The following is a 20,617-nucleotide window of genomic DNA, read 5'->3' on the forward strand; positions in this document are numbered from 1 at the left end:
TCATGGATTCTGTACGATTTATCAAGATACTAACCGGAATGGTTGAGTTGTGCAGTGCATCCGCATTGGGTGCATGGCCTTTTCTGTTGAGGTTTGACAGTTGCTGGTCACTGAATGCAGCTTTTACATGTTTTGTTACTCTTTTTGGACGGATATTGGTTAAATGATGGTAAAACATTATATTAATGAATTAAGACATTTTTTGGGAGAATGGTACTTGTTATTAATTGTGTTAAAGTAATGTACATTTTCTTTCATGTTTTTCCTTCACGAATAACTCTCCAGCTTATGAGTGTCCAGCAAACTCTGTGTACAGCTCTTGTGTGACAGAATGCCCCTCATCCTGTGCCGACCTCGGAACAATTGAACAGTGCACAAGTCTAGAGCTGGGATGCACATCTGGATGTGTATGCGAGGAAGGATTTGTGTACGAGGGCGACCAGTGTATTGTCTCTAGTCTTTGTGGGTGCACCTACGATGGCCTCTATTTCATGGTGAGCATGCATCCCTTTTCCATGCAAGATGTTGCTATGTAACTCCTTAAAGTAGCTTACCTAGTTGAAGTTGAAACACCCTTTCAAAATCTCATTAGGTTGTCATGACGGTCATTTCAACGGCATGAAATCCAATCATCCCACCGCTGCCACCATAAAGGGTTATCATTATGACTATTTACTGTTTTATTTGACAATTATAAATCATCCCAATGTAATAAACATAAATTGAGTCAAGTGTTTCATTATTAGACAAGAACTGATTAGTGTTAACAAAGAAGTATCCCAGGCTGCTTTGAGGCATTATTGTGTATTAATTCAATCCATCACCAAATGCTGATGCAGGGTAGATTGCTTATATGATCACTGTGTGCAATGATAACATAATAATAGCTGGATTTATAAAGCGCTTTTTGCCTGAGGATACAAAGCGCTGCTATCATTACCCCCAGCTTTAACTTGAGCTACCAGCGCTCAGTGCATTCAAGGAAATAATCCTGCCAGGTATCCATTCACCTCACCTGGTTCGAGGGCAGCACAGTGCTGAAGGAAAACACGCCATGGCTAGGATTTGAACCCACGACCCTCTGTTTGAAAGACGACATGCTGACAATGACCAAGATATAAGCCATTAGATTATGCATTTATGATGAAAATGTAGATGCAGGTTTAAACGGTTTCTGAACAGAACATGGCCCATTGCAGATAGAGTTGCAATCAAGCACAACTCTAAAAATAATACGCAACTTGATTTTGAACCAATTAACCGATCACATTTGGGACTTGATATTTTGACTTGAATTTTAAATGCAACTCTTTCTACATCACGCACCTTATGTAGCTTAATTCCTCTCTCGACTCTCATTCTGACTGCCCAATATGTCCTATTTTCTCCATTATAATTAGTCCAAAGATATATTTTTGTCTATTAATATCAACATCCATCAGTGGTAAATTAAGGAATATGAAAATTTATTATTCTAGATCTCGTAGCATTTTTCAAAAGTCTCAGTGAAATCTTGCCAATTAATTCCCACGCATATGCTCATTTATTGCACTAGCTATTATCAATAAATGCCACCACCGTTCTTCTATCCATGTCTGTAGAGCAACGAAGAGTACATCCCAGATGGATGTGGCCAGCGTTGCGTGTGTGATGGTTTAACCCACATGATGGCATGTGAATCCATCCAGTGTGCTTTCAACGGTATTTGTGAGATCAGGGACGGAGCCAGAGCATGCTACTGTCAAGATACAGCGAATGACGACACCTGCTACAATGCAACAGGTAGTATTTTCTTATTTGTAATAACATCATTAAAACAATAGCAGCTAAAAAGTAATGAAAATTGAGGGCTCTTTTATGATAAAACTAATAAATGATAAAGTAATATTATAGCCAGATTTGACACAATAGTTTTGAGGGGCCGCCTATTGTGCGAAAACAATATGGCCCCTGAAAAAGTATTTATCTTACCCGGCTGGATTCACCACTAGTACATGTATTTTTACTATTATTATTTGTATTATTATTAGCAGTAGTAGTAGTCGTATTTATTATTAGTATTATTATTATTATTATCATTAGTATTAGTATTATTATTATCATTATTATCATTATTGTTATTGTTTATCATTATTATTATTATTGCTGTTATCATTATTATTATTGTTGTTTTTGAAGTGTCTTTTTGTCAGTGCTCAGTAGTTTGTGAGTTCTAAAGCGAGTCTGTAATGTTGAGATTCTTCTGCTCCATGTAATCATTCTACAGTGGGATACACCATTACCCTTGAGCATGCTACAAGGTCCACCCTGACTATCGCCTGGACAGCAGACCAGGCGGTCACATCGGTCATTATCCAGTATCGTGTCCTAGATGATGAGGTCTGGTCAAACAGCTCCAACGTGGATGCAACAAGGCAGATTATTATCCTGGATGGTTTGACAGCCTCACAGTCCTATCAAGTTAGATTTGTGTTTGTAGGGGATTCCTTCTATACGAGGTCATCTGTTGAGGTGTTTGATACCTGCTCTCCCGGAGTGCAGGGTCCAGAGTGTACAACAGGTCAGTGTAACGTAATGAATAGTTGGATTAAAAATATATACCAGACTGCTGCAAATGCAGATGCACTTATATTTGGAATAAATAGAGACAGCTCTGTAAACTCTTTGGGCCGTATTCTGAAGTCGGGTCTAACTTAAACTCAGGTTTAAAGTTGTGGTTTAAGTATGGATAGCCAATTGTTACATAAATCACTAACAGGAGAGTTATCATATTGCAGCTCATTTGGCTCTCAAGTAATTCAGAATTGTCTAGGAAGTATAAAAAGATGATTGTCTTCACCATTGATGAATCAGGAAAGAGCACGGTAAATATAAGAAACATACAACTTAATAACAATTTTGACATTTTTGGCTTCCCATGATTTTAGCACAGTTAGACCATGGTCTAAATTAAACCTGACTTCAGAATACGGGCCTTTAAGACAACAGTAATGCTTGTATATCCAAATGTAGTATACTAGAGTCTAAATAAAAGGAATAAAGACAATATAGACTAAAATGTAGCAGAAAATTATCGCAAAGGTCGGCAGTGATGAAGATGAAATAAAGAGGAAGAAGGAGGAGAAGATGATATGTATGCTTTGTTAGTAGTAACAGTGGTAACATATTATCATTCTAACATTTGTTCAATAGACTACAGCAGCACAAGTGCATATGACTTCAATCTGGTGTATGCCACCAGCGCCTCTCTGGAGCTTGAATGGACCCTACCTGGGATCGTGGAAATCCAATGGGTGCGCCTCCGGTACCGCGAATCATCCACAGATCCTTGGAACAACGGCACTCTCCTAGAAAGCATGGCGACCTCCGATGTCATCCAGGGTCTGGCTGAGCTGACATCTTACCAGGTACAGGTGGTCATCGGACTGTCCAGCGGGGAGCAGGCAGAGAGTGCCGTACTGACCTTGCTAACCTGTAGCGGTGGGATGGCTGGTCTCAACTGTGAAGGAGGTATGTGTTCTTTTGGTTCAATGGTGTATTCTGTCCTTCATTTGCAAAAGAAGCAGGAGACATTCTGGATTATGGAATTGATACTTTGTTGTTGTTGGTCATTCCTTCGTATTCAATTCATGTGCTCTTCCTCTGGGATGAATAATATGACTAAATAATAAAAACATGTCTAGAAGATCATCATAAAGCCTCAATCTATTAAGGTTTTCTGAGGCACAGACGGATAAAGGGGTTGATTGAAATAAGGCCAAATACAATGCCTTGACTTTCGTTCAGGAATCTAGCAATCATCTTTTAACACTAATCCTCATATTTATCATTGACAGTGGTTACGCAGCAGTGGGGATATGTAGGAAGGCAGATGCATAGCAGAATCCCACTAAGCAATTATTGCTATGCATCTTTCGCAGTGGATTTCCCGCATCCTGCACTGCTTTGTTTATATTGGAATGTGAGGATGAATGATGAAAAGATGGTTGGACGCCTGTGGGAAAGTCGCTGCTCTGACTTATTGTGAGGTGCTTGTGGAATTTGAAGAAATAAGATACATGATTAATGTGTCTGCTTGTTTGTGTGCACGTAGCTGCTTGTATTAAAAAAACAGATTAAGATTTATTTTCAAAATGTTAAAAATGTCTTGATAGCTTCCATGAAGACCTACCCGCAAGAAAGAGAAGCATGTATGCTAGGCAACCCATCATGATTGACAGATGTTTAGCTTACTTAAAGAAAATATGTTTTCACTTGAAAATGGATCTATTCTCTCTTTTTCCCTTCTTTAAGCTGTCCCCATTGATGCAAGCGTGGACACGGTCAGTAGTGACTTTGTGACAGTAACCTGGACAGTGTACGTGACCGTCGACCAAGTAGCCGTCCAACACCGTGTCACCACCTCTCCACAGGCCCGCATCCTAATCACTGCCGATGGTTGGACCGAGGAGCCACCAGTTCCAGCGGATCGTGGGTTGTACAACATAGAAGGGTTGGAGCCAGGTGTGACGTATGACTATCGTCTCAAACTGATCAATGACACGCAGGAACGGTTTGGAGAAACTAATCAGGTTACGCTGTGTCCAGAAGGATTCCAGGGCGCTAATTGTGAAATCAGTAAGTGTAATGTCCAAGTTAGATCATTTAAGTTTATAATTAATTCTGTGTGTAAGGGGAGGGGGGTTGCTGCATGATAAGTTACTTCGTGATATTTCAACCATGCAGATTTTCCCTATCTGAGTAAATTTTCTTTGACACTGTTTATTAGATATTTACTGTAGGTTCAAAATTTCTTTCTCACTGTTCATTATCTAAATCTTATGTAATACAGTCTCTGATATTATTCAAATTCTTATATCTCATTGCTGCCAGAATTATTGAACAGGTAAATTATTTTCAAGTTCTTCATCCCGTTCCCCAGACTATGCAGAACTCGGAGCTTACGATGTTCGCCTTGTCGAAGCCATGTCCTCATCGCTCAATGTCACCTGGAAGACCACTGTTTCCATCATCTGGTCACAGGTGCAGTACAAACGGACTTCGGATACCTCTGACCTGTGGGTGTCCACCAACCAGCTCCAACCCTCGGAGACAGAGGTGCTTCTGAGTCCCCTGGTGGAGGATACAGCATACAGCGTCAGGGTACTTGTCACCAGAATGGACGCATCTTCCACCATCAGCGATGTGGTCCAGATGAAGACCTGTGTGGCAGGTTTCAGAGGTCTCAACTGTGAGATTGGTGAGTTGCTTAAGTTAACCTGTTGAACATAGCATGAGTTCAGTGAAATAAACACATATTTCATAGACCCGAGGATCATCTTGGACATTGAGCTCAGTGCATGGGCCCAGGAAATACAATGACATATTGCTTCTTTTGATATTTCACTTTTATAGAAATTTATTTTCTTCATTTAACTTCTTATTTTTTGGTCTCACCTGCGTAGCAGAGCAAGACTATTGGCGCTGCTTTTCCAACAGCGGCGGCTTCTTCAACATTGAAATCTTAACCCAAGGTTAAGCTTCTGAAATGTCATCATAACTTAGAAATTATTTGGCCCTAATTCATGAAACTTGCAAAAAAGGGTAGTAAAGTATTACTGAACATCCTGCCTGTGTTTCAGGTCACATGACCAAGGTCAAAGGTCATTTAGGGTCAATGAACTTTGGCCATGTTGGGGTTATTTGTTGACTTGCCATCATAACTTTGAAAGGTTATGAATCATAGATATAAGAGTAGTCAAGTATCACTAAACATTCTATGTGAGTTTCAGGTCACATGACCAAGGTCAAAGCAGTCATTTAGAGTCAATGAACTTAGATTATGTTGGGGAATCAAAACTAAATGTAACTTAAGGTTATTTTTTTTTATGTCAAAACTTTGAAAGTAAGTAGATCTAGTTCATGAAACTTGGACATAAGAGTAATGAAGTAACAGTAAACATCTTGCATGAGTTTCAGGTCACATGACTTAGGTCAAAGGTCATTTAAGGTCATAAACTTTGGCCATATTTGGGATATTTCTTGAACTGCCATAACTTTATGGAAATAGTTCATGAAATTGGGGTAATCAAGTATCACTGATCGTCTTGCACAAGTCTTAGGTCACATGATCAAAGTCATATGTCATCTATGGTCAATGAATATAGTATTTTATTATCATGTGAATGGTGTTTTTTGTGAATAATTATTCCAGTCATTTTCAAAGTCAGCACTACAGCTATATTGAATAGCGTAATGCAGGCGAGACTGCCAGTTTCTTTTTAGATTACCAACAGCTACATAATAACTCTGCTTTGAATATGTCTTATTGATACAAATATATATTCTACAAAAAATACCTACTTATAGTAAAAAAATGTCCTCTCCATTCAGTAGTATGTAGACTAAAGCCAATAAACATTTTCTTTTTTTTAATTAATATAAGGATGTGGAATGGTCCTTATTAGGCTTGTTTTTTTTTGTTTTTTTATTGCTGGGGTGACAAATCCATTTACATGTATCTCAAACTTTGCAAATATTGTTTTTTGTTGCTTTTTTACTTTCAATAACAAGTTGATTTATCCAATGATCTATTTCCAAAGTCTTGTATCAATATTCAATAATTGAAAAAGGACCCTTAGAGCTTTTAAAAAATGAGGCTTTTCCTCCACTTGATACATAGTTATGGCAGCCATGTATCTTACTCTCCTGAAATTGTGTTTTATTGCCCCATTGGCAAGAAGAATTTGAATAGTGACATCTAAACTCAGAATAAATCTAGCTACAGGTGAATTGCACCAAGTTGCTTCACTGGGGACCAAAGAGAATTGTTTGGAAAAAAATATTTGACTGCTTTTCACAATATGGTCAAAAAATTACTTTAAACGAGGCAACTATTAGACTTATTAAAGGTCAACTTCTACAGACTTTCTAACTGAATGATATTTCTTTGCGTATTATATCAGAAACGCCAGTTGTTACCAGTACACCCAGTCCAACCACCATGCAGACCTCACCTCCTACAGAAGCCACCACCATAGGACTGACCACACCCTCTACCATGGGGGTGACTTCACCCCCTTCCAATGCTCCTACCACCATTACTGCACCCCTCTACATCATTGAGACTATTGGAAAGACCAGTACGTCTCTGACATTCAGTTGGGCTCTCCAGCAAGCCAGTGTGGCTCAGGTCAGGCACCTTCATATTTTTTTCACATTTTGGAATCACAGTCATGAAGCATTATCCAAATATTGACCGCCTTCAGGACACTCTTTAAAAAGTATTAACCGGGAGTGCATACTACTTGACAAAAAAGGACCAACCCTCAACGGGCAAAGGATTTCATGTTGTCCTTAAAGGAACTATATTACCCATGTCTAAGGAATTTGGATGATATGATTAGGTACAGGCAGTCATTTTTTGCTGTTCTCCTCGAAGCTGATCAATATGAAATTATTCCTCAAATTTTGTAGATGGGCAGTTGGGTCCAGAGTAAGAGCTTGATGGCCTATCAAAGCAAGGAATTGCGATTAAACAGAATTAAAAAAAAAAGATCTTACACAACTTAACTTTCAACCAATGAAGAGAGATAACACTTTCAACCAATGAAGACACCACACTTGGGACTTGGAATATTCTGATATTTAGGTCACTTTGTGCAGTGGAACTAGAAAGAATTATGATTGATTTGTGGAATTAGGGATGGTGTGCAGACGTTACTTGCAAGCTGTTGAAGTTTTGTTTGCAATGCCCTCTACATGTATATCTGAGAGTGTAGTACAAATATATTTGTCCTTTGAGTGCTTTCTGCCATTACCAATCATGATTTCTGTTTCGTTGTATAACAGGTATCAGTGGAGTACAAACCAAATCTTTCCCAGATAGCTTGGACACAGGTTCCTGCTTCCTCCCCAGAACAAACATCATTCACAATCAACGGATTGGCCCCAGCCATAAGCTATGACATCAGACTTATGCTGGTGTATGAAGATACAACAGAGGCCTATGGGGACACATATACACTGCAAACATGCAGTGAGGGATTCAGAGGTGTTGATTGCCAGACTGGTGAGTCTTGTTTCGTACAGAAGGACATTAATTATCTTTGTTGGACATTTCTAAACCCTAATCCATAAGGGTGATCTAATGTTGTCAAGGTGATTCAGGTGTTATTTTGATGGAAATAACTGAGAGATTTTGAATTCCTGGAAGTATGACTGATTCAATATCCTGTTTTATACTTGATGGTCTTCAAGGTGATCTATAAGGTTTTCAAAGTCCCAGATAGACATGAGTTTAGTATCTCTTAAGGCACTTTGCCAAAGACTGCGCCATGTTTTCCACAGCAGCCTTCCCACATGAATTACCAGAAAGCTACAAATCCATTAGTAATGAACCATGGTACCAACTCTATTCGGTCTTATCCAGGGGACCTTGAAAGGAAGATAAAAAGCATGTGTGAAAGAATCGTAATATAAACTCCTAATTCCTTGATAATAAATTGAACTCTTTGTTGATACAGCCGAGGAGTCACCATACAGGATCCAACTAACGCATGTCAACAGTCTGTCCATCACCACTGAATGGACGTCCCCAACTTCTGCGACCGATGTAGTCCTACAGTACAGGATCAGCGGCGGGACGTGGAACAACGGCTCTGTAGTGGCACGTTCAAGGGGATTCTACATCCTGACAGGTCTGGATGATAACGAGTCATATGACCTGAGAGGACTCTTTGCAGAGGAGCAGTCCGTCGAGTTCAGCGATGTGATCAGTGCCATGACCTGTGAACAGGGCTTTGCTGGGGAAACCATGTGTGACACTGGTGAGAGTTTATGGCCCGTATTCTGAAGTCGGGTTTAACTTAAACTCAGGTTATGGGAAGCCAAAAGTATCAAAATTTTTATTAAGTTGTATGTTTCTTATGTTTACTGTGCTCTCTCCTGATTCATCGATGGTGAAGACAATCATCTATTTATACTTCCTACACAATTATGAATGATTTGAGAGCCGAATGAGCTGAAAGTATGATATCTCTACTGTTAGTGATTATGTAACAATTGGCTGTCCATACTTAAACCACAACTTTAAACCTGAGTTTAAGTTAAACCCGACTTCAGAATACGGGCCTATGAATTTTAGATCAGCTAAGTTTAGGTTAATTGTGCATGTAGGCTGATAAGGTCACGTTGGGTGATGCTTTAAGGAAGGTAAGGTGATTTTTCATGCATGAATTTTCATTTTTGTTTTGGGATATTATTGAAACTTCAGTGTTGGGCATGTACATGTGACCTATACATGTATTTTTTGGCTGTTGATTTCATTTTGAAGGGAAGTTTGAATTTCATTTTCAAAAACTCGCAAGAATATGATTTTTAAAATCCTTGGTAAAATACCAGATGGTTTATAAAGCATCAACGTAGAAGTAGAGATGTTTGCTATGTTCTCTTGAATTTAAAAAGTCAAATAAGTATCACTTAATCACTGGGTAGTCACTTATTATACAGAAAGTTAGTTTGCTTTAATGTGTACAAATATATATGTATCTGGTGTTAATTTTCATGAAATTTAACTCCCTCTGGCTTTCTTTAAACCATCAAAATTGTGCATTCAGTAGAAAAATTGGGAAATAAATGCTCCAAATTGTCAAGATGGTTTGAAATCTTTTTTTTTTAAGCATAACAGTTATATTGCATAATGTGATGGCTTTAATCTTTATTTGAAGTACTAGTAATACATTTGTTTCAGTTATTTGGTAGTAAAAGAACACTAAGAAATATTGCAAAGTGTTGTATGTACATTATACAACTGCAAAAAGAAATAATCTTCTTTATAAGTATAACCAAAAGGTAAAATCACCTCGTGGAAGTGCTGGGGCTGCGTGAAACCACAAGACGTTTTATCAACATTGTTCTTTTATCATACATTTAATAGATAAATTAAAAAATACTGTATTTATCATCGGCACTCATGTGTACATTTTAGGGTGGGATGTTTTGTTCTTTCTTGTATTTTTTTTGTTGTTGTTGTTTTTTTTTGAGTGGGGGATTTTATTATATTTCAATTCATACAATTTAAGATTATGAGTAGGATTTAGGTATTTATTGTAATGCTCATATTGGAATACCTCCCTTTCTTGCCCTTCATCTTTGGGGGAGAATGGAGTCAGGCCAGTCGCGTTTTCTTCCAACATTAAAGGGGAATCCAACCCAAATAAAAAATTGTTTTAATAAGGAAAAGAAAAATCAGACAAGTTGATAGGTGAAAGTTTGGACAATTTTGGACAAACAACAAGAAAATTATGAACTTTTAAAAGTTGTGTATATATTGGTAATCACTATACACATGGAGACTTCAAATTGGCCACATATGGGATGTCATAGTGATGTAAGGCAAGGACTACTCTTCCATGTACTCCAATACATATTATGGCCAAAATGTCTTTTTCCCCAAAAGTTTTATTTCAAATTATATTTTGTTTCATGAGGACATAAAACAATATACTACCTGGGTTATATTTAGATTACTGCCCCAGGGAAATGGGTACTTAGGAGAAAACAACAAATCCCCGATAATAAAGTACATGGCCTATTGGAAAGTTGTCCTTGCCCCTTGTCATAATTTACTTACCCAGTTGCCAATTTGAAATCTACATAGTATTAGTGATCTGAATTTTAAAGCAGCTATAACTTTCTTATTGCTTGTCCGATTTCTTTCAAACTTTCACCATTATGTTTAATTTATTTTTCTCCTTCCCAACACAACATTTTATGGCTAAGGCTGGATTCCCCTTTAAGGGAATATACAATGTGTTGTAAACACCATAGGGGGTTTATATCTTTACTTAGTTGCATGGTTAGTGAAGACTTTTATGTATTAATGTATTAATAAATTCTTTTTTCACCAGACTACTCGGAAGTTGGGGCATACGATGTGGTTTTGAATACAGCTACCAGTACCTCATTGACTATAACATGGGCTGTGAGTGTTTCGACAGAGTGGCATATGGTTCAGTACAGGTAAGTACAGGTGCAGTGTGAAATGTGATGACCTCAGTTTCCAACACGTACATGTATGTACTTCAAATAAAAAATGCATTTGAATGCAATACCCACTGTTTCAAAATCCTTGATACTGTTAAAAAATTGACTCTCAACTTAAGATCACAGTTGGGCAATACATCAACTGGTCAAAATGCCAACTCAAGCAGTGGCGGATTCAGGGGGGCACAGCCGGCCCACGCCCCCTTTTTTTTTGCTTTTCCAATTTTCCGCTGACGAAATGACGTTAATTTTTACATGAATTTTTTTTTAGGGGGGGGGGGCTTGTTGCTTGTCAAATTTTCATCGTGAAAATGTGCCCCCCCCCCCTTGGAAAATCCTAGATCTGCCCCTGATTTGAAGAATGTTTAACTGGCATTTATATTTCATTAACCCACCCCCACCTCCCCATCCCACACACACTGTAGACACTCACCCATATTTAGTTGCCCATTCTTTTTTGTGGGGGTTGATTGTTTTTACACTGTACCACATACTTTTTTAACTTATTTTGAAGAACATTCTTGAGAATACATAATTCTCAATATTGTTAATAATATAAATTTCAACCTCAACATATCTAAGGTTTATGAATGGGTCTGATTATAATCAATGATGAAGATGAGGTGTGTTAATGTTAAATCCATGGGCGGAAATCTGTCCCCAACGGTAAGGGGGGAGCAGGGCCTGGAAAATTTGACAAGCAAAAAAATAAAAAGTTTTCACCCAAAATGTAAGGTCATGTAGTCCAAAATACATGTATTATTTCGATTGTGAAGGGATGTATTTTTCTCCATCATAAAAGACCAAAAATAGTAGGGGGGACATTTGATATTGTGTCCCCCCTACCATTTTTGGTAGGGGGGACACGTCCCCCTGTCCCCCTGGGATTTCCGCCCATGGTTAAAACATGTACCATTAAATTTATATGTAACATTTTCTTCATTATTCTTTTCATCAAAGTGTAATTGTGTTATCTTCTTGTAAAAAAATTCATTTTGTTACTATGTTTTGTGAAGATATGTATGGAGAATCAATGTTAAATTATGCTTTTGAAAGATTGCTCTTAGTTTTCTTGAGGACAGGGTCGGAATTACACGGGGGCGACGGGCAATTTGGCCCCCATGACAGCCCAAATCGCCCCTAAAAATTCTCAAAACCCAATGCTTTGGGGCGACTGTTTATTTCAGAATCGCCCCAATAAAATACCATCGACAATGTAAAAAATACTTCACATAATTACGTTCTCCGGCGGCGGAGCAAGCGCATCTTTTATATCGCCCTTGCCAGCTTTAAGTTGAACGGTCGATGCAATATCCGAACCTTCCGTAACACCGGAAGCTTCGCGATTGTAAATAAACGCGCAATGCAATATGGGATGCGGAGTACGCATAGTCTTTAGCACGGGGTTTTTAGAATTGTTGACGCACTTGCCGCATGGCTTATGTACATATACGCGTGCACGATTAGACTGCACAGCTGGTAACGAGACCACGTGCATCGTACGGTATATTATGTGTACTTAGGCATGCACAGAATTGTATGCGATCAGCTGGTGATTGTGACAGCGCTGATTATCGACATCGTTGAGTCGGAGTGCGAGATGGATAAGTTTCTAATTCGAGTTCAACCTGGCTCTGCCAAACGGCCAGAGCCAGCGCCAGAAGCCTCTCCAAATCGAGATACTGTTGAGAAGGATAAGCCAAAAAAGAAACAGAAAAAGAAACAGTACTGTACAGAGACAATCGACAATAAAGTCTTGGGGCCTCGATTGGCTCGAATCTGAAGTGTGTGAAGCTGAAGGCGACTCTGGTGCACTAGCATACCTACGGGGGGGCGGGGGGGGGCTGTCTGCCCCCCCTGACGAGTCACAACCCATGCACTTTTTTTTTTTTTTTTTTTTTTTGCTTTGCTTTTGGTACGAAATCCTATATTTGTGGTTGAAGCCTTTTTTTTTTTTACTTGTCACATTTTTGGGCGGACAAATTTGCCCCCTGTGAAAATCCTAGCTACGCCACTGCTCTGGTGGGATCACTGTTGTTTATAGTAAGGCCTGTAGCCTACAGTAATTACAGTTTTAAATGTTCTGAGCCTTTAGGCATCACATTGAGTCTCGGAATGTCAAAAGGTAATTGCTGATATGCGATAAAAAAAAGTAGCCCCATGAATTAGAAAATAGCCCCAAGATATTCAGTGGTAGCCCCAATGTAAAAAAAAAGTAGCCCCTAAAAAACATAATTAATTCCTACCCTGCTTGAGGATAACGCTTTTATCTAAAGATAGGTTTTACTTTGACAGTAGTCTGATATGAATAATTACATTTTTCTCGTTTTTAAAGGTCAAGTCCACCTCAGAAAAATGTTGATTTGAATCAATAGAGAAAAATGAGATAAGCACAATGCTAAAAATTTCATCAAAATCGGATGTAAAATAAAAAAGTTATGACATTTCAAAGTTTCGCTTATTTTTAACAAAATAGTTATATGAACGAGCCAGTTACATCCAAATTAGAGAGTCGATGATGTCACTCACTCACTATTTCTTTTGTTTTTTATTGTTTGAATAATACAATATTTCAATTTTACGAATTTGACGATTAGGACCTCGTTGCCTGAACCACAAAATGTTAAAATAATGGAATTCTACGTGTTCAGGGAGGAATGAAACTTCATTTCACATGACAATGACGAGAAAATCAAAATATATCATATTTCATATAATAAAATACAAAAGAAATAGTGAGTGAGTGATGTCATCGGTTCCCTCATTTGCATACCGACCGGGATGCGCATATAACTGCTTTGTGAAATGAAGCGAAACTTTAAAATGTCATAACTTTCTTATTTTACATCCGATTTTGATGAAATTTTCAGTGTTATGCTCGTTGAATTTTTCTCTTTTTATTCAAATCAAGTTTTTGTTGGGGTGGACTTGTCCTTTAAGTACAGGGGCGTCGCTCATGTAAAGATAAGAATAGTAGGTCACATCAATAATGTTGAACGAAAGCAAGAAACTTCAAAGCCTAATTTTGTTTTCCATTACTCGTACAGAATTGATTCAAACTCCATTACCCCCGAGTGGTTCAACTCCACCGAGCTGAATGCCAGCACCACAAGCTTTACCATCGAGGACCTCGAACCCAGTGAAACCTACAGAATCCGGGTCTTGACCCGTAGGACATCGGTGGCTGGTCGAAGGAAGCGAGCTGACATTGCCGAGAATGTAGGCATCAGCGCCGAGGTTCTCTATGTCACCTGTCAGAACGGACTTCAAGGACTCAACTGTGAAGATCCAGGTGGGGTTTTGCGTTATTATCTTTCTGATAACCCTGCTTAAACTGGGCTTTTTAGACCAAGTTTTTGTCTCACCTGCATAGCAGAGTGAGACTATAGGCGCCGCTTTTCCGACGGCGGCGGCGACGGCGGCGGCGACGGCGACGGCGGCGGCGGCGTCAACACCAAATCTTAACCTGAGGTTAAGTTTTTGAAATGACAGCATAACTTAGAAAGTATATTGACCTAGTTCATGAAACTTGGCCATAAGGTTAATCAAGTATTACTGAACATCCTGCCTGAGTTTCATGTCACATGACCAAGGTCAAAGGTCATTTAGGGTCAATGAACTTAGACCATGTTGGGGGAATCAACATCAAAATCTTAACCTAAGGTTAAGTTTTTGAAATGTCATCATAACTTAGAAAATATATGGACCTAGTTCATGAAACTTATACATAAGGTTAATCAAGTATCACTGAACATCCTGCATGAGTTTCACATCACATGATCAAGGTCAAAGGTCATTTAGGGTCAATGAACTTTGGCCGAATTGGGGGTATCTGTTGAATTACCATCATAACTTTGAAAGTTTATGGATCTGATTCATGAAACTTGGACATAATAGTAATCAAGTATTACTGAACATCCTGTGCAAGTTTCAGGTCACATGATCAAGGTCAAAGGTCATTTAGGGTCAATGAACTTTGGCCAAATTGGGGTATTTGTTGAATTACAGCCATAAATTTGAAAGTGTGTTGGTCTAGTTCATAAAACTTGGACATAATAGTAATCAAGTATCACTGAACATCCTGTGCGAGTTTCAGGTCACATGATCAAGGTCAAAGGTCATGTAAGGTCAAAGAACTTTGGCCACGTTGGGGGTATTTGTTGAATTGCCATCATATCTCTATAAGTGTATTGGTCTAGTTCATAAAACGTGGAAATAAGAGTAACCAAGTATCACTGAACATCTTGTGCGAGTTATAGTAGTTTTCAAAATCAGCACTGCTGCTATATTGAATCGCGTAATGCAGGTGAGACGGCCAGAGGCATTCCACTTGTTATTTATTTGTATTTTTTTTCTTGGATTGTGACATTTATTAATGAATGATTATTAATCATATGCTGAATAGGTAGCCATCAAAGAGTGTTCACATTCTGTATGTGTTGATGTGAGAAGTGTTCAATGAATATATACATGTATCTCCTTATTTTTGTCCTTTGATATTATATAATGAATAAACATTAGGGATTTTTTGTATTCCCATTGCACATGTTTTTTATCTAGAATTCAAGGGTGCAATTTATGTATTTATAGAGATACATGTACATGATCACTGGGGGATCATAAATGTTTATCTTATGATTACATTCAGTGTCCATACTACAGTCGGGTTAGGGGAGTAAAAAAGACTTTAAAAATATTGTTTTCACCCTTTAATTTCTAGTTGTTGATCCATCCACCGAACAGCCGACTGAACCGCCCACTTTGCCCCGGCGTACAACAGTCGCACCATCAAGTGAGTATCGTGATTAAGTGGCAAATGTGTAGCATAGCAACGAATCTTTAATGCCTCAGGGTATCGTATGATTAGAAATGGAAATAAGTAATGGGATGCTCATTATCAAAATTGATATTAAAAAATTGTTCATTAAGCAAGCAGCCATGCATTTATTGCACTCACATAAATAATTGATATAGATATCAACAAGGTCTTTCTGGCTTGATATTTCAAAAGCTCTCAGTGTGGGTGGGTTTTTTTTCTCCCTTTGTGATAATAATGTTCTTTGCTCTGTCAGAATCTATTATAAATGCCCTTGATTGGTCCTCCCTGGCAGGAAGGTAGACATTGACACCAGGGCCCCATCTTACAAAGAGTTGCGATTGACAATCACATCTATGGACGGCCAGCAATGTCAACATCTGAAATGCAAATTTGTTCAAAATATTTCTTTCATTCTCATGAAAATTCAGTGTGATTCTCTTTTATTACTAAGGAGATTATTCAAATTTCCTGTAGAAAAAATTATGGTATGGATGGATTTCCATAAAGTTGAGATTGATTGGATCAATCGTAACTCTTTGTAAGATGTGGCCCTGATTGACTAGATAGTACATGTCATTTTCAAAAGGAAATGGTTTTGTAAAGGGAATGAGCTTTACCTTCCTTTTTGTGTTTACAAAAGGAGTTTAAAGTGCTTTCATTCATTGCCGGAAAGCCAACAGAATGAGGAAAAAAATCAATAAATGCAAGTGATTGGGAGTAGTCTGGATGTCCTGACAACATAGTTAACGTACAGCATCGAATAAACTTTTTACATTGTAATAACCATTTTATTTTCATGTGTTGAAAATAATTTATAAGAGTTTAATATATTTTTCAATATTTATGATTAAATATGTTAATTTTATTAAATAGTTTAAATGATATCTTGCAGGTCACCCGCATGCCATGGCACTCGATTTTGAATGCATACTTTATCATGTGCTGAATACCATTTTGTTCAATTAAAAAGAGAAATCTTCGTCATATTGATTTTGTAGCATCTTATGGTGTGATTGTATTAAAGTTGGACTCTTATGTTCTTTCCAAAATCGTGAAATTGTTGTTTGCTGGAGAACTATTTACATTTCTGTATTTATTTGCCATTTTAGGTGTTCCATGGAGGGATATTCTGATCGGTCTTTTAGTGGTCTTCGGAATTCTTGTTATCATCTTAATCTTCATTATCATCCTTATTTATGGCAAGGTCAAAAGGTCCGTGATGCTTTCATTTATCAGTACATAAATTCTTGTTAATCATTGTCACGTAGAGGAATTCTGTTTTGAATAATGGTTATTATAGTGGTGTGATAATACACTGTAACATTGCTACGCTTCAATGGTAATTGATGAAAGACACTTTCTACTGATTTCTATCATTTTCATAGGGTTTGTACAGGGACTGAAAAGTATATGTAGGCAGCCACTTGCAGAGCACAATTTATTATCATATATATATATATATATATATACTCCTTATTTAAAACAGAATATTTGAGCAAATTAAAAATGAGAATCCAAGGATCAAAACTAAGCATTTTTTTTAATAACTACAAGTGATCATAGGTAAATGCAAATATTCATATGACTGAATAAATTGAAAACCACAGTCTTATAGAATATATCGAGAATGCATTTAATACAAGTTCAAAATAAGAGAAGTGAAGATAAGTGATAAAAACAGGCACAAAGGTGGGAGCTAAATATAGGATCAGTGTACAGTGTGTATGTTTTGGTAAGGCATATAATTTGCTATGAGATGCCACATATTTCTATAGAGTTTGAAATACATGTAAGTGTGGCTTGATTTCCCATAGCCCTAATTGAATATTAACAAATAATAAAATTGTTAAATAGAATGCGTGGTTATCAAAGATTCTAAATACAATGATCATATTTCATTTTTAGTTCATGGCAATCGAAATAGGGGATATGGCACACAAATTTAAAATAGTCATTCCTTAAGTGATGTGTGACTAGTAAATTGCTTTATAAAAGATCCCACATTCAATCATGCAATTACGAGTCCTCTGTTCAAGCAGAGTATGATATCTCATATTCCCATAATATCCCCATTTTCTAGGAGACGGACCCAGATGGCTAAAATTCAAGAGGTCAACAGCGGCACCCAACGGGGATACAGACAGTCGGATGTCCTCTACGCGACGGACAGTAACTCATACACATCATCGGAGGTCGACGATCACCACAATGGTGTCGACTATGGTCAAGATGTGGTTGCCGACCCAGGTCATGTCCGCATCAGCATGGTTGGTCACCGTGACAACATGCGTGATGCGGGAACCAGTACAAGATGGACGAATAGTCCGGGATATAACAATGGGATGTACAGATATAACGCAGCTTATGACCCCTCAGAGGCTGACAATATGTAATGTCTAATGAAAATATGAAACATACCCCCCGCTTTAGAATAGCTGGCAATATTCGAAGCACTAGTATTTAAAACAACCGATCCATAATATGTAGTATGTCATTCTTAGGATGTGATAACTAAAATTTCAAAAGATGCAATGACATAAATTATCTCACACATTAGGCTGCTAGATCAATGCAACTTAATGAATTCAATTTAATGAATTTACAGAGGCTGAAAAGATATATAATGTGCAAGTTTAAGTTTGATTATTTTCACTGATAGATCAAGTTAATGAATAAATAAATCAGATAAGAAGCATTAATTAATTTTGTACTAATTCGTCAATCACGCTGACAAGTGATCAATAGTAATGTTTTTATTTAATAGGATATTTTATAACTGTATTGATGCATAATTGTATCATTTAGAGCTGTTTTATATCAATTGCTTTGTATATCAGCTCCAGAGTGAAATTGCATATAAGAATTAAATTACAAACATATTAAATGAACAAATAGAATTGGACTATGTGTACCTAGAATTAGGCAACAATCTTCCTTTACAGCTGCATGTATTTGAAAGAAAAAATATACAGTACAAGACATGGGTATCCAAATTTATACTTTTTATTTCTTCTTAATATATTGATGATTGTGCATATATCAGTATTAAATTTATGTTGATTTAACAGCTGATAAACCCAAAGAGTGTTATCCATATGTTTTATATACATGTATAAGTATATACTTGGGATGACGTATAATTACATTCAAGTTGTATAATTTTCATTGGTTCTCAACTTTGATAGAATACTTTACCGACTTTTTGTATTCAGTTCATCTATCAACAATATGTCACTCCAAATCTAAAATATATCCTAGGAGTACATTAATTTTTTCATTTTTGAGACATTGATTACTTGGTAGGCATAAGTGATTGTGACTCCTGTTTTCATTTATAATGTCTAATTTTGCAAAGTGTTGATTGTAAACGATTGCATAGACGATATGACCTCCAGTGACTGCTTACGTCTACTTATAAAGGTAAAATGCTGGGATATGTGACTGGAATTTGACTTGAGATGTTATTTATCCAAGTGAAATGAATAGTACGGATATCAATTAGTTATTCCCAAGTATTTAATTGTCATGTTTTTCTTTCTATTGATGCACACAATAAAGAGAGTTGATTATTATAATGAATTGGTTAAGGAAGAGCAGTGGAAAATAACAGTCTTGGTATTTCAATCTTATTATTGTGATGCATCTATTGCCTTGTCTGTTCTGTCAAGAAAGAGGTAATGTAATTGACTCAAGTGCTTAAGAATGTAAACATAGAACATAAATGTTTGATGAATGGATATATAATGTCTTTCAGACAGAAACTTCGCATATTTTTTCTAAAATGATAGCTCCTTTCACAAAGCAAATTTTCTTCCTCGTAATTATTATCAATAGGTACAATAATGATTACTGCATTCCCTTTGATATTAATATAGATGCTGTCATTTGAATATAAATAGTTTACATGGTCATACTGAAAACAAAAGTTTTATATGAAAGAGTGCCTTATTTATTTTACATTGAATTGAAATTATGACTTTTCGGCATTTTTAAATCTTATTATTTTTTATTCATATTTAGTTTCACATATTTTTTTCGCAAAATATTCACCTCATATAAGTAAACTACTGCAAATCATAATTGAAATATAATGTCATTTCCTCTTTTTTTCTCTTTTAATTAGTTAAGATCCAATTATTTTTCTATGCTGATGAAAATGTACTTTGAATACACAGTATATTTTTACCCCATGTATCATGTTAAATGTCTGACAAACTTTTTGTCATATTTTAAAAATTGTTTTAATTAAAAGCTTACAAATATAAAAAAAAATATCCTGTCTCATTTCTATTTATTTTGTTTGGTAACAAAAGAAAATTGTTATAGTGATGCTAAATTTGTATTTTTTGTCTTGCCCACTGGAGGTGAAAGCGAGAGACTAAGGGATCCAATTGTCCGTCCATCATCCATCCGTCACAAATTTGATGACAGATAACTTCGTAACCGTAAGTCACTTTTAAACGAAACTTGGCTTTTAGATGGACTTAGGGGACCTGAATGTTGTAGTGCAGTTGACAGTCACATGGTAAGGTCATAGCTCATGTCAGATCAAAAGTTAAAGTTTACATGCAAGACTCTAATTACGCATAACCCTGTAACAGTGTCAAACCGTTAAACCAAACTTAGATTGTAGATGCACTTAGGGGACCTGCATATAATTATGGTGCAGTCGAAGATCATAAGGTAAAGGTCATTTCAGGTCCAACATTAAAGTTTGCTTCCAAGACTTGGTTATGACACATAACTCCGTACATGTTGCAATGGCAACCAAAC

General features: G+C 37.0%; 1 protein-coding gene across 1 annotated transcript in view; it reads left to right on the forward strand.

Annotated features, from left to right (window-relative positions):
- Positions 1-20,101, forward strand: part of LOC129281293 (uncharacterized) — a 161,986-nt gene extending 141,885 nt beyond the window's left edge. Inside the window, exons 181-194 of the mRNA XM_064095604.1 lie at positions 286-494; positions 1,602-1,782; positions 2,267-2,560; positions 3,193-3,510; positions 4,294-4,617; positions 4,922-5,239; positions 6,945-7,171; positions 7,831-8,050; positions 8,505-8,807; positions 10,890-11,001; positions 14,073-14,317; positions 15,746-15,817; positions 16,954-17,056; positions 17,925-20,101. Coding sequence (XP_063951674.1) covers positions 286-494; positions 1,602-1,782; positions 2,267-2,560; positions 3,193-3,510; positions 4,294-4,617; positions 4,922-5,239; positions 6,945-7,171; positions 7,831-8,050; positions 8,505-8,807; positions 10,890-11,001; positions 14,073-14,317; positions 15,746-15,817; positions 16,954-17,056; positions 17,925-18,237 — 3,239 coding nt within the window. The 3' untranslated portion in view covers positions 18,238-20,101. The remainder of the gene's footprint in view (positions 1-285; positions 495-1,601; positions 1,783-2,266; positions 2,561-3,192; positions 3,511-4,293; positions 4,618-4,921; positions 5,240-6,944; positions 7,172-7,830; positions 8,051-8,504; positions 8,808-10,889; positions 11,002-14,072; positions 14,318-15,745; positions 15,818-16,953; positions 17,057-17,924) is intronic.
- The last annotated feature ends 516 nt before the right edge of the window (positions 20,102-20,617 follow it).

Source organism: Lytechinus pictus, chromosome 2 (genome assembly GCF_037042905.1).
Source record: "Lytechinus pictus isolate F3 Inbred chromosome 2, Lp3.0, whole genome shotgun sequence".
Lineage (NCBI taxonomy): Eukaryota > Metazoa > Echinodermata > Echinoidea > Temnopleuroida > Toxopneustidae > Lytechinus > Lytechinus pictus.